At 37.7% G+C, this 14,783-nt stretch overlaps 1 protein-coding gene across 1 annotated transcript in view; it reads left to right on the top strand.

Annotated features, from left to right (window-relative positions):
* UTP20 (UTP20 small subunit processome component) overlaps positions 1–14,554 on the top strand; it is a 75,284-nt gene extending 60,730 nt beyond the window's left edge. The window contains exons 49-62 of the mRNA XM_087968186.1: positions 882–1,052; positions 2,025–2,153; positions 2,732–2,842; positions 3,381–3,460; positions 5,102–5,171; positions 6,227–6,409; positions 7,245–7,376; positions 8,412–8,544; positions 8,937–9,130; positions 9,597–9,668; positions 10,381–10,635; positions 11,856–11,982; positions 13,627–13,772; positions 13,920–14,554. Coding sequence (XP_087824312.1) covers positions 882–1,052; positions 2,025–2,153; positions 2,732–2,842; positions 3,381–3,460; positions 5,102–5,171; positions 6,227–6,409; positions 7,245–7,376; positions 8,412–8,544; positions 8,937–9,130; positions 9,597–9,668; positions 10,381–10,635; positions 11,856–11,982; positions 13,627–13,772; positions 13,920–14,075 — 1,959 coding nt within the window. The 3' untranslated portion in view covers positions 14,076–14,554. The remainder of the gene's footprint in view (positions 1–881; positions 1,053–2,024; positions 2,154–2,731; positions 2,843–3,380; positions 3,461–5,101; positions 5,172–6,226; positions 6,410–7,244; positions 7,377–8,411; positions 8,545–8,936; positions 9,131–9,596; positions 9,669–10,380; positions 10,636–11,855; positions 11,983–13,626; positions 13,773–13,919) is intronic.
* The last annotated feature ends 229 nt before the right edge of the window (positions 14,555–14,783 follow it).

Raw genomic sequence — 14,783 nt, forward strand, 5'->3', positions numbered from 1 at the left:
ATGATGTATGCTGCCTAAAGTCAGTTGTTAAGATGGATGGCTACAGAAATCAAACAAATGAAGAGAAATAAATGTACTTCTATTCAAATGCAAATTTCTGGATTTTACATTTGCAGAGAGAACTTCAAAACAGAGATACATAACTGAGACCTGAGGGCTACAAACAGCCCCCAGAGCCTCCAAAGATTTCTAAACGTTATTAGCAGACTGTAGTTTCAGTGCATTAGAAGTTTATCAAGAGTTGGACTCTAGTACAGCGGTCCCCAGCCTTTTCAGCTTGATGGTCGGGGGGGAGGGGAACCAGGCCCCCCAAACAGTGGACTGGTGTGCACACATGTATGTGTGTGCATTTTGACCTGCACAAGATGAGCTGCACACACGTGGAGGTGTGCAGGACTGCCACTCATGCGAGTTGAACTGCGTGTGTGCAGCGACCCACTGCTCGCGGGGCCTAGTTACAAATAGGCCATAACCCATGGGTTGGGGGTTGGGGACTGCTGCTCTAGTATATAGTATATTCCATATTAGCCGGAAGGTTAGCAAAATGAAAGGTGCTCTGCTTTTGTAGAAGTTTGCTTCCCCTTTTAGGTTCTAGATTATATACCAATTGATTATTTTGTCTGTTTTTTTTAAAATAATCTGTATAGTAGCCTTTTCATTGTAATAGTAAGCTAAACTATTGATTCAGCAGTAGTGGCCCATGTGGTGTTTGCTTAGGTGATACTTAGGTGGCTCAGATGATACTAACGTTTGGTACAAGAGATCATTTGTGGAAAACATGTAATTGTAGATTTTTAAAAGCTCAGTAACCTTAGTAGATTTCTGATTGCTACCAAGGTTTCAGTGAGTCATATAAATCATTCTTCCTGTTTTCTTTCCAGGTCATCACTGGTGCTCTTCAATCATTTCTCTGGGTTTTAAAGTTTCCTCTACCTTCAGTAGATAATAATGTGGAGCAGTTAACGACACAGTTGTTCCTCCTGTTGAAGGATTTTGCTAAACAAGGCACAGTTAAAGGACAGAATTTTCATTTGGTTGTCAATTGTTTCAAAGTAAGTCTTAAAGGAACAGTTCAGTGTTGATTTTGGATGAGTTTTATGCCAGTATTATCATATTACCTGTGCAGTAAAGAAGGTATCTCCGCCTCCTTAGAATTTGCATATGGTAGCAAATTCTACTGAAATGTACTTATTGGTGAGGGAGGAGGCTGTTGTGCATGCAGAAATCTCAGTAGCAGTTTTCTAGCATTTTGTCCAGAGTGATAATTCATTGTAGAACCTCCTGTACATAGCAGTGTCTGCAGAAATAAAGAACTGCACAGGTGCCTCATTTGGAGATAAATGAAACTGGGCAGGATGGAGTTTGTTTTGCAATAATCTGACCCAGTTTCAGGGTCGTTGGAATTGATTCAAGTTCGATTTGCATCTGTCCTTAATAGCAAAAGAAGGAAATCATTTAAAAACTTGCCTATCACTAATACTTATCATTTTTATTATATGTACCCTCATATGTACGGATTTGCCTGTTGTATGTTTTTGAATGTTCAAAGTGACTATCATTAAGTGTGGTGATTCTCGACTCTTGATGAATGTATCTTTTCTTTTATGTATACTGAGAGTATTTACACCAAGACAAATTCCTTGTGTGTCCAATCACACTTGGCCAATAAAGTATTCTTTATCTAAAGAATTGAATTTTAAGTCACAGACTACCGTTTTATGTTAAATTAAAAACATGCCTAATTAAAAAAAAGTGTTCAGCTGCAGAAAATAAAAAGTTCAAAAGGTGTAGCTTCATCTCTCCTCAGAAAAGGGTTACATAGGTCTAATTCATCAGAGAGAAAAGACCCTACTTATTTAAAAAACAATAATGTTTTCTGTTAGTTCCTATTTAATTCTATTTAGGATTGTAATCATCATGGGAAAAATAATGTTTTCACACATGTATAGAGTAAGATGAGTTGTTTTTTAAATTTGGTAGGTCAGCATATAATTAAGTTTTTAATGCAAAATTTTACTTTGCAGTGTGTAACTCTGCTGGTGAGGAATACAAAGAGTCAGATTACAGATAAACAACTGCAAGTTTTGCTCGGATATGCCGAAGAAGATATTTATGACTCATTACGACAAACCACTGCTTTTGGCCTCTTGAAGGTAGTAAAGTAACAAGGTGTCATTTAAGAATTATTGCTTAAAAACAGAATGACTTATTATTTTTGTGAAAATTGAAAATCCTCCCTTGAAATCAGCCAGCCTGGAATCGGAAGCCAGGTGCAAGTGTCTCCTTTTAATACTCACCTCAAGTTTTTGAACCAAGAGTCGTCAGCCTATCATATCTTCAGCTTAGCTATTTCTCCTGCGGCATATTATTCCGCATCATCTTGTTGTGTTGCATCTTAACAAGCAGGATAGTTCTAAGCCACCAGTACTTTGCATATAAGCCGCTGTTCATCAGGCGAGCAGAATTCCAGTCTTGCCCATCTGACTGAAGATCAGAAGAGATGATAACTTCTGAAGTGGCTGGTTGGACATAAAATACTTTTGATTCTACCGATTGGGTATCTCAAGGGTTGCCTTTTGCTCAGATTGGTTAAGTAGTTGGGTTTCTGGCGTGTTATGCTTTATGTCCCCAGAGCAAAGAAAGGAAAATTCTATTTTAAGTTGCTTTTGATAGATTAGAGCAACTTCACCCTGACTCATATTTACACATTATTGTCTTTGTTTTTTAAAAGGCGATTTTATCTAGAAAATTGATAGTTCCAGAAATCGAAGGTGTCATGCAGAAGGTTGCAGATTTTGCCGTTACAGGCCAAAGCGAGCAAGTTCGAATTCAATGTAGACAGGTTTGTAGACATGTTAAAAACATCCTTTTAATTATTATGATTATTTTCTTAGGAGCACAAAGATATTTTAAGTAATTTTATTAAATCAGAGATAATGATTACTTGAGGTGTGGGAGCTAAACTGAACCTTAACAGGCTTTCTGGTTGGTATTTGCCAGCAGTAGAAAGGACCACAGTTAAGATGGAAAGTTTACCCACTGTGAGATGTAGACTCTTAATGTGCTTGGACTAGAATCATATAAACATTCTTTTTTTGCTTCTATACTTGTACATCAGCCGTTTTATAAATCCCCTTGCCACTGTCCCCATTTTTAAAAAAATGTGTACATGGTGTGTGTGTGTGAATGTATATGTTTACGTAACATTTTCCAATGTTGGCTAATGATTATTTTGGCTTCTAAATTTAAATTAATGAAATTAATTTATGAGGATTTTCCACCTGCTAGCACTTGGCTAGTTGTCCCCGCTTTGTTAATTGGAAAATATACTTAAATCATTTATATTAGTATTCTTTTTCCTTGTTCATTTCCTCCCCCAGATTTACCTGAAATACATAATTGATTATCCCCTTGGGAAAAAGTTGAAACCCAACCTGGAGTCTATCCTTGCCCAGCTTAAGTAAGTAATGTGGATATAATTCTCAAATGAAACCATAAGAGCATAAATATTACATATTTGCTCCATTGTTTCTTTTAAATGATTACTTTGTAATTGTTCTCTGTTTTCCCTTTGGTTGCAGATAAACAAATACATGTGTTCTAAACAAAATCCTGTACTCAATCTTATTTATTTTCCTACCAAGTTTGTATTGTTGTTAATTCAGACATGATATTCTTCCGATTAAAATCGAATTCGATTTTTGGGAATCGCCCCCCTTTCCCTCCCCTTCTCCTCCTCCTTCCCCCCCTCGGAGGCCCGAGTCAGGAGTTGCTACCGCTGGCGCGGCTCTGCGTGGCTCCAGTCCCGTGTTGCCTCAGAAAGGGAAAGGCAAAAGGAAGAGCTGCGGCAGCGCTTTGCAATGGCAGCAGCGGCTCCTGGTTTTGCCTTTCCTTCCCGAGGCAACGCTGGGACTGGAGCCGCGGAGCTGCGCCGGCGGTAGCAACTCCTGACAGCCCCAGCCGGATACCTGAGTGGAGCCCGGGCGGGCGGGCGGTGAGCGGAGCCCAGGCGGTTCGAGCGGAGCCCGGGTGGGCGGGCGGGCGGGCGGTGCGAGCGGAGGCCGCTGAGCGGCAGGAAAAGGGAGCTGGGCAGCGATTTCTTGCGCGCGGTGGGGGGTCTCTTTTGGCCGGCCCGATTTTTTTTCAGAGGGGAATATCATGCCTGTAATTCCTCTTTCATCAACTTTTCTCTCATTCCTTTATCACAGAGGTGGGGAACGATGGTCCCTTTATGACTTGTAGATTTCAACTTCCAGAATTCTTGAGGCATGTTGGCCTGGCTCAGGAATTCTAGGAGCTGAAGTCGACAAATCAGGAAAGGGCATTGTTCTCCATCCCTGCTGTATCTGAAGATGCCAAGGACTGAATATGAAGCCTCTTGAAAGCTCTGAAATTGGCCTAGGGCAGAAATGTCAAACTTGATTTCATTGAGGGCCGCATCAGGGTTGTCTTTGACCTCTGGATGGACGTGGCCATGGTGGGCATGGCCAGCTCAACATCATTTGTGTCAGGGGCGCCTGTGGTGGCCTGAGCGCTTTGCCAGTGAAAATGGACTCCCAGCTCCGTTTTTGGCTGCAACAGCCTCCTGCAAACCCTCTGCCAGCAAAAACGGAGATCGCAAGGGTCGTATGTGGCCATAATTTCTCTTAATGCTTGAATTCTATCCCATGGATGCTTCTATTAAATAAAATGCTATGTAGTACATAAACATAGCTTTATTTTACATAGCTTTATTTTTAGCTTAGATATCCTGTCCATTTAAAATATATATATACCAGGTAATTTGGTTCTGGCAAAGAGCTTGTCATGCTGAACGCCTGAAAAGAGATGATGGAAGAGCTGCTGGCAGCCTGTCTCCCATTTGTTGTGAATGAAGATATGTGTATATATTTCATTTTTCCTCTCTTCACTATTAAAGGAGCAAAAGCACCCTGCACATCTAATAGTGTTATAGGCAGACCGTATGAATATTTTATATATCTGGGGGTTCCAAACACAAATGTAAAAATAAATCTAATTGAATGGCATTATGCTGTTTGGGCAAAAATATTGGCAATTTTGGAAGTATTAACTATATCCCTGTTAATTGTTTTCATTCTAGTTATGAATATGAGACGGGAAGAGAGTCTGCTTTGGAAATGATTGCTTATCTCTTTGAAATGTTCCCTCAGGTATTGTGCAGTTACCTCACAGATACAATACCCTCTAATGCAGGGGTCCCCAACCTGTGGGCCATGGCCCACTACCAGGCTGTAGATTGTTGGCCATTGGGCCACGTGAATGCCTGGCCTGTGCATGTGTGTGTGCTAGCGAGTGTCGTGTGGGTGCTAGTGTCCCCGTTTGCACGTACGCATTCGTACGTAAAGGTGCCTGCCCCTCCAGGCCGCCAACCCAGAAAGGTTGGGGAATTCTGCTGTAATGTTTTCTTTAAACTAAAATAAGTACAATGTTTCAGTAAGACTGTTTATGATAAATGGGATGAGATTGCTGAGAAAATATGTACAGGATCAACTTTGTAAACAAAGTCAACAAACATATAGCTTGTTGCAGGAGTATTCTGGAATTTGTGGGTATAAAGAATTGTATGGATTGGATTTTATTTCTGTTTAAATCCTAGCTATTCTATTAGGAGAGCCCCCACTTCTTATTTAATTCAACGCTTTTTATCCAAAGCCATTTCCTAAAGTTATTTTGTATATACTGTGGAAAGTAGCTCAAATGTTTTTGAACGTACATTTGCTAATTGCAGTGTTTTTGGCCCTTGGTTTCTTAAGTACTATGAAATACATGCAATTGCTAGAGACAATATTGTTTAATCGAAACAGAAAAAATGCCGTATGTTCATCTGCGCATGGAATACAACTATTCCTTGTTTAGCAAGCACAATCCGTTCCCTAAATAGGAAGCAAAATGGTCACAGAGAAAGAGAGAGAGAGATGCTTCAAAAATCACTGGTTGTTGTTGTCTCATTTAGAGACAACTTGTATAGCTTACTCTCACACTAGCGTACATTGTTGTCAGGTGCAGAAATTTATGTGCATACATTGCTCAGAAAATGATTATCATTTTTCATATTTGTGAACAGTTGCTAAGTGAGTATCCGCTAAACAAGGAGTGGCTGTATTTTGATTGTCTTGATGTGGATCTTTCTTTCATTATGGTTTACAGGGGAAAACTGTCATTCTAGAGATTTGCAGCCTGTATGATTCCTACTTTGTTTCTGCAGGGCTTATTGCATGAGTTTTGTGGCCTATTCTTCGTCCCATTATGTATGATGATAGTAAACGATAGCTCAGCAAAGTGCAAGAGGATGGCGGCACTGGCGATCAAAAATCTCCTCATCAAAATTAGTCCTGCAAACCGAGACCTGATGTTTTCCCTGGTTGCTTCGTGGTTTACAAGTAAAAAGGTACCACATGGGTTTAGGTTGTCATTAGTAATTAGTCTTTTAATTAGCAAGAATAAAATAAGGGAATGTCAAGAGTCTTAACTTTTTTCCAAAGAAAAATTATAACCAACTGACCTTTCTTTGTAGAACACTTACTTTATTACATGGCATTTAGCATTCATTTTCTGATTGGGATTAAAATCTCCACTCAGAATTATGGCTGAGCATGTCGTTGGTAAGGGAGACACACTTAACAGTTTGGGCCTCCTTGCATGTAAAGGATTCATTTACATTTGTTATTAATAATGAAGAAATATATTGGTATTCAACTGTGTTTATATGCTGCTTCAATCAAAACTCATTCCGAGTGGCTTACCTACCGTTGATATTACAATGAAAATAAAACACAGCAAACCATAATACAATAAACAGTAATGAGTAGTAAGAACCTTAGCTCAAGAAAGACACTAACCATACAAACTTTATCCTACAGAGAGGATCAGTTCTCATACCTCAAAATCTTGTTGGTCAGGTTTTAACGATTCTATAAAACCACCCAAAGCACTGGAGATTATTTGATCTTGGGAGTCGGGCAGGGTTAAGATGGCATTCTAGAGAAGGGGTGGGCAATAATAGAGAACTCTTACCATCTTCTGTATAGTTGGTATTCCTTAGGGATAGGGATTCCGAAAACTCTTCTAGATTTTGTTGGATGCACAAAATTGATGTATTTCCTTCCTTAACACAAATTGATGTATTTACTTTCCTCATTAAAAGAATAACAAATAGTACTAGTTTAATTAGCTTTTTTTTTTTGCAAAATATCTTATTTATGTGAGATTGTCTTTATTGATAGAGTGTACATAAGAGATTAGCTGCTCAAGCCTGTGGAGCATTTGTTGAAGCTGAAAAAATTGAATTTGAGAAAAGGCTTGGAACTATTCTCCCTATTATTGAGAGAGAAATTCATCCCTCAAATTTTGAAGAAGTAAGTATTTTAATTAGCAATAATGTTTCTGGGAAATTGAAAATCTGAGAATATTGATCAAACACCTAAATGAGATAAAAAGCTTCATTATTTTATAAGAAGTCAGGTTCATGAAAGAAATTTGTCAAAATTATTTTTGGCAGAAACATGTCATTTTTTCCAAAAAGTGTAAAAGAGCCTTATTGAAACAGTTTTAAGAGATAATACATTATAGCTGTAATAAGGAGAGAAGGTAAAAGTAAAACAGGAGAACAGAATTTTTATTCTATAAGCTGTTTAGACTATAGGTGAATGGACTTCCTCAGTGGGTATGAAGGAAATAAATGGTTGAGTATCTATATTATTTTTGATTGTTGTGGGAAACTGTTAAGAAATGTTGAATATAGGCCTAGATCTATTAGTTTAAGAGCTCCATTTTCAGTGCTGTAAAATCTGGCATGTGTTAGCTTTGCCAGCAATCGTGGTATATCCATTTGTGATGCGGATGGAAAGATATCAGGGTAATACATGACATATTAGTATGTAGATATTTTCAGAATGGACCATGGATTTCATAATCAAAGTGATTATAAAGATTCAGTTTAGAGATAGCATGATCTTAATTGGGAAAAGTTTCCTACTGTTTCCCTATATCCATAACAACAAAGGGAAGAAGACTACTTGTGGAGTTTTCTGGGTAAAAGAATGAAAATGATCAGGAAGCCAAAATATGCAGTTTATGGTGACTTCTGTGTGAAGAGATGTGGTGATCATCCACTCTTTGTGTTTCTTTGGCTAGGAAATCCTTTGCAAATTTCAATTTCAAATTGAATGTGGAACCTTATCAGAAAAGAGTTTGTGTTGTTTTTGCTCAGTTGTGTTTCAGATTATAGACCCGTTGTCCCCATTTGCAGTTGAATTTTCAATATTATACCAGTATTATCAATAGGCAGTAACCTAAACCAGGCTATGAAGAATAATAAGGGATGTATTAATTATTTGAACACTATTATTTCTGCAGAATAGCATTTATCATCCACGTTCACTTTTTTTAAGGTTAAAGAAGAGACTGAAGAAAAGCTGGCAGACAGATTGCTCTTCAGCTTCCTAACTTTGCTTGTTAAACTAATGAATGAGTGCAACATTATTCAATTAAACAAACACCATGAGATTCTGATCAACATTTGGGGTTAGTAGTAACATTTTTTCCTTCCATTCAGTTGTGTCTAATTCTCAGAGATAGCCTGGACAAGTGTCTGAAATTTTCTTGGCGAGGTTTTTCAGAAGTGGCTTGCCATGCCTCCTCCATAGGGGCTGAGAGAAAGCGATTGGCCCAAGACACCCAGCTGGCTTGTGCCTAAAGTGGGACTAGAATTCATGGTTTCTAACCTGAGGCTTTAACCAGTACACCAAACTGGCTCTCAACATTACATTGCTGCAAAAAGAAGCTTTGGTGCCTGGCATGTTTATTATGAAGACTGTGCATTTTAAAAGTGTGTAACACCTAACCATGTTTTTTTTTAATGTCCCTGCATATAAATGAATTCAGTTCAAGTGATATCTTTTTTCTCCATTTTTAAGGTCATGTCCAGTCCCATTTATGGTACCCACACAGCTGGGTATGGCTGACTTCTGCTCAGATTTTTGGCCTGCTATTTGCTTCTCACAAGCCAGAAGAACTTGTTAATAAATGGAATAAAAGAACAACAGGAAAGAAACAAGTGACACTTGAGCCGTCAGCAACAATTTTCTTAATAGAGGAACTTAGTGAAAAGGTTATCTTACTATCTTACTTATATTGCTGCATATTCCAAGCATGGTGGCGCAGTGGTTAGAATGCAGTCCTACAGGCTAATTCTGGCAAGTGCCAGCAGTTCAATTCTCACTGGCTCAAGGTTGACTCAGCCTTCCACCTTGCTGAGGTCAGTAAAATGAGGACCCAGATTATTGGGGGCAATTATACTGACCCTGTAAACCGCTTAGAGAGGGCTGTAAAGTACGATGAAGCAGTACATACGCTTAAGTGTTATTGCTATTGCCTTCCAGTTGGTGGATGGAGCAGAAATGAATACTAATTTCAATATAATGTATTGGTTTTGTTACATTTATAGATCTTCAGTGCTAGAACTTACTATTTCTGTTGTATTTTAATTGTTACTTATTTGGGGAAAGTGATTTACTTTTGCCCCAAATTTAGCACCAGATACATCTTATTATCTTGTCTTGCATATTCCTTTACAGATGAAAACATTAGCTTTAGCTTTCTGCCATCAGCTGAAATCCAAATTTCTCAGTTACAGTCTTGGAGAACAGGTAAATTATTAAATAGAATATGCACTTTGCTATATTTGTAATGCATTTGCTGAAAAAATAGATAGTTGAAACAGATGTAAGAGTTCAAAATCAGAAAGATTCATAAATGATAGCCAGATTTTATGCCATTCAAAAGTTCACAAGTTCCTGGACCTGACTACACTCCAGATATGTTTAGTTCCGAGCATGAATAGCCTTTTTTATAGGATGTTTGTAATCTGAATTATTTTCTGTTTTGGCTTTTTTCCCCCAGTCATTTTTTTTAAATACATTTTTCAGTTATCTGATGCATTTGATTTCTGCAAGAGATATAGAGATTACTACCCATTGGTAGTATTTCATTTTCATAATAAATGGTTATGAGTGCATTTTTCCTGTTCTGTACATACATTCTTTGATGTAAGAATATTGTTTTTATATCTTGGCAGAGAACTCTTTAAGTTGGGAAACGTTGAGCCTCAAATGGCATGATAAATCATGCTAAATCTTCCACTTTTGCAATAAAGGAGTGTTTCTCAGCCTCAGCAACTTTAAAATACGAGGATTCAACTCCCAGAATCTCCCAGACGGCATGTTGAAAAACACTGCCTTAGAAGTCATAAAACAAGAAGTTTAATCAAGTAGCTAAAAATAGTTCATTGAGAGCATGCCCTTTTGCAAAACATGTTATAAGTCATTTGCATATCTTTTTTTTTCTTTCTCTGTACTGAAGGTTATAAAGAATTTACTGTTTGTATCCAAAGTACTGTACCTTCTGGCTCCTACTCCAGAAGATGACAAAGAGATTGGTGAGGATGTAGTCTGGGAAACTGAAGATCAGGGTGACTTAGGAAGCGAAGATGAGAAAGAGACTTCGGCTATGGAAGCAAAAGAAAAGAGCAGTCCAGCCAGTTTGTTGTGGGTGATGAAGAAACTCCTAGTCATGGCAACAAGAGAAGCTGCTTATTCACCCAAAGATTCTTTAAAGGTTGGTTTATCTTCTGAAAATAACACCTTCAGCTCAAAAAATACTGTCAAGGTGTCAGTGACTTAAAGTCCACAAGCGCAAATGGTTAAAAAAACCCGCAGGGCAGCATGAAAATGCAAGTGGGAGCAGCATTGTTCCAGTTCAGGACAAGAAGGCATCCAGCATCAGTTGTTGTCTTTAGCTTCATAGGAAGAACAGAATTTAAATGAGCAAAAGATCCTCACTTCAATTCGCTTCACTGCTTTTGCTCAATTATACTGTGTTATTTTGTTTTGCTTTTTGAAACCTGTCCAAATCCAAGGATTCTTGCTTTTTTCATTACTACTTTAATAAAACCTGAGGTACAGAGACTCTACAGTAATTGTGCTAAAATATGAACAAGGTTGCTGACGTAATGCTTACCTCAAAGTCAAACTGAAAGAAGCTATTTAGATTTTAACCCTGGAAATGTAATGTGGGAAATGTAATCTGCCTCTTTTTTTCAGATTCTACTGCTGTTACATTTGAGGGGTATGGTCTATCAAGTGCTGAGAAATGCTACTTAGAGTGCACTTGGCCTCGCCAGGCATTGTAAAAAGGAAGGATACAAAAATGAAAAATTTGGAGAATAGATAGCAAATGGAGAGGCTGTAAGCACAGAAGAGGAAGCAGGATCAAATTAGGCTTAAAATTACATATTGAGCAAATCAAACTGTTGTCAGAACTGCTGGAAAATGTTTGTACTTTCTAAGATTCACTGAGAAAGTACTCCCTTGCCACTAATTGTTAAAATCTTTGGGTTGTTCTGTTGCAGGGGTGTCAAACTCAAGGCCAGGGGCCTGATCCAGCCCATAGGATACTTAGATCTGGCCCATGGGGCCACCCTGGAAACAGCAAAGGGCATTGCCTCTGCCAGCAAAAATGGAGCTCTGTTTTTGCTGACAGACGGTTCCAGGAAGCCGTCACAGCCAAAAATGGAGCTCGGGAGCCTGTTTTCGCTGGCAGAATACTTGAGCCACCACAGGTGTCTCCAACATGAGTGATGTTGAGCTGGCCACATCCACCCTGCCCACATCCACCCCAGCCCCCCCGAGGTCAAACACAACCCTGATGCAGCCCTCAGTGAAATTGAGTTTGACACTCCTGTTCTACTGCTTGTGGGCTAATTGTTGACCAAATGTGCTTGCCTCTTCTACTGCTTTGTGGGCTAATCTGTTGACCAAATGTGCTTGCCTCTTCAGAGAAGCTGTATCTTTAAGTTTCTTGGTGCTATTGCAGTTGACCTTGGGAAAGAGAAGGTAAAACCATATCTTCCAACAATCATAGCCCCTTTATATAGAGAACTGAGTAGCACGTATGCAGAACAAGGTAAGGGAATTTGCATTCAAGTAGTTGAATAAAACGTTAAAAACGTTTATTTTATACTTTCCATATTTTAAAATACCTAGCAAGCATTCAAGTTTTTTTTTCTTCAGAAGAATGGATCTATTATTAATGCTTATCATGGAGGAAGAGGGAGAAGAGGGAGGTTTGGCAATCTGCAAGTTTTATATGGTGCTCATTAACATCATTTTCTTAAAATTTAATGAATTATTAAAGTTTAAAACTTGTAGGATGGTTAAATCTTCTAAAATCCGCCTTTTTAAAAGGATCATATGAAACTTTTCTACTTGTAATTTTATTTTTTTTAAAGGTAATTATGCTTTTTGGAGTCAACAACTTTACATAATATTACAAGATTGAGTTGTTATTCAGGTTCTGCTTCTTTGCAGCTACAGCTCTTTTAAATGTCAATATTCCATTCTGGATTTTATATAGTGAAGTGATTGCATAGCTCTCATCTCTACAATCTATGTAAAGTAACTCGTTGAGGAGGCTTTTATACATGGCAATTGGTGTGAGACACAGTATTTTCTGTGTATTTTTAAATGGTCTTATGGAGATAATAGCAAATGGTTCATCTAAGTATCAGGATGGAAAAATAATCTGCTCTGAAATCCTGACTCAATCTCTTCTTGTATTTCCTTCATGTACTGGATATTGAAACCCATAATTCCTTGGCATTTTATCAGTCAGATTGCATAGGAATTATGGAACTTGAGATCCAATATATCTGGAAAACAGTATGACAGTAAAGGCTGCTTTATATATTCACTTGTCCCTTGTAACACCCAATAGTTGATTACAATGCAAGCTGTTGGATTCAGAAAGCTTGGCTGCATTCTGCAATAGTAATAGCACATAGTCTTATATAACGCTTTACAGCCCTCTCTAAGCGGTTTACAGAGACAGCATATTACCCCCAACAATTTGGGTCCTCATTTTACTCACTTTGGAAGTATGAAAGGCCGAGTCAACCTTGATTAAGGGATTAAGTATCTGGCAAAATCCTTGCTATAGCTTGCCGAGTCAAAACCTAAACAATCAGTGTGTTTCCCATGCATGCATTTCTGTACTAAATATGTGGTTTTAATCAAGCATTACTGCTTCATGTTATGTGAGTGAGCCTCAAGTTAGCTACTTTTCTTAAATTATTTTCTGCTCTCACTGTAAAGTCTACCTCTTTTTACTCTTCTTGCACAGCTGTCAGGAAGAGATAAGGAAGGCCTCTTTCATCTAAGTTAACTGCAGTTTAGTGTATCCAGATTCTAAGATTTATTTAAGCTGAACTTTTATTGAAAACTGATGGTTTAGGACAATCACAGGCCCTTGGAGTTCAGATGGCTTGGCAGGCTGCGCTTAATCTATACTGAGAGAGGCGGCTGAAAGATGAAAAGAGCCAATTTTCTCCTATAAAAAATGAGGGCTCTTTAAACAAGTGTATTTCAAATAATATTTTGGTATGGAAATTAAATACTAATGCTGTTTTCTGAGTAGCCTTAGTTAGGATATTATATTTTATGGAACTCTGTAGAATATTACACTTGGACAATTGTGCAGAAGATTGAACAGTAGATAGCATACTTCAGCTTCTGCCCTCAGATTTTAACTAATGAAAATCATCCTTGCCAGATCCAACTCTAAAGAATCTTTCCCAAGAAATCATAGAACTACTGAAAAAATTAGTTGGATTGGAGGACTTTTCGCTTTCATTTGCTTTTGTGCAAAAACAAGCCAGCCAGAGGAGAGCTAAACGAAAGAAGCAGAGAGCCCTACAGGTTAGTATCTACTTCAGTTTTCACCTGCATTTGCTTAAAAAAACCGACTATCTCATTTGTCACAAGAGGCTTTATTAAAACCAGGCAATTTCAGAAGGTGTGGAGGAAATGAGTATCAAAATATTATGATTCTTTGTTTTTCACTAGGCTGTTGCTAATCCTGAGATTGCTGCCAAGAGGAAGTTAAAGAGGCATAAGAACAAAATTGAAGCAAAGAAGAGAAAAATAGAATTTCTACGGCCTGGTTACAAAGCCAAAAAACAAAGAAGCCATGCATTAAAAGATTTGGCAATGGTTGAGTAAAATTCTTTTATCACATAACTTTTTAGAAAAAAGCATTTAATCTTTTCATGTTTGCTTAAGACAGAAGGCGGAAAATGTTTTATGTGATTTTAACAAAATAAGAACAATAGATTCAACAGCTTTTATCAACTGACTATTTGTATTTCTATGGTTTAAAAGGCAGTATATACAGAGGCTTAACTATCACATCATCGCCTTTTTAAGGTTTGAGATTGTTTCAGGAAACCATACTTTTGTTTTCAGAAAGATACACCTACAGGGCTTACTAAATATTTATTTATAATTTCTATTCCTTGTAAATCCTGTTCAACTGGTAGTAATATTGAGAAATCTGTAAAATCTTCAATCATTTCAGTGAGAAGGCTTGTGATTAAGAATGGGGAGGTCTCAGCCTTTTTAGTTATCCAGAGATTATTGTACATTAATGTACAGCTTGTGATATGTGTTTTTATTACATGATTAAAACATTTTATTCATAACTGTGTGCTAAAGTTATTTTGGTACATTTACTTTGTAGCATTAAGAGTTTATTATTTTTCCACTGCAGGTGCCACTGGTATTAAGTTGAAAACAAGTTCCTTTTTGCTTTAGTATGATCTATGAACTTGGCTTTTCATTTTAAACGGAACTATTAACACACTTTATAAAAAAGCTTTATAAAATTTTACGACATTTTACTTTTCTTCTAACACTGTTGACTCTATGAAA

This window comes from Notechis scutatus, chromosome 6, assembly GCF_049901735.1.
Source record: "Notechis scutatus isolate UNSWTSFEM ecotype Mainland chromosome 6, rNotScu1.2, whole genome shotgun sequence".
In the NCBI taxonomy this organism is placed as follows: Eukaryota; Metazoa; Chordata; class Lepidosauria; order Squamata; family Elapidae; genus Notechis; species Notechis scutatus.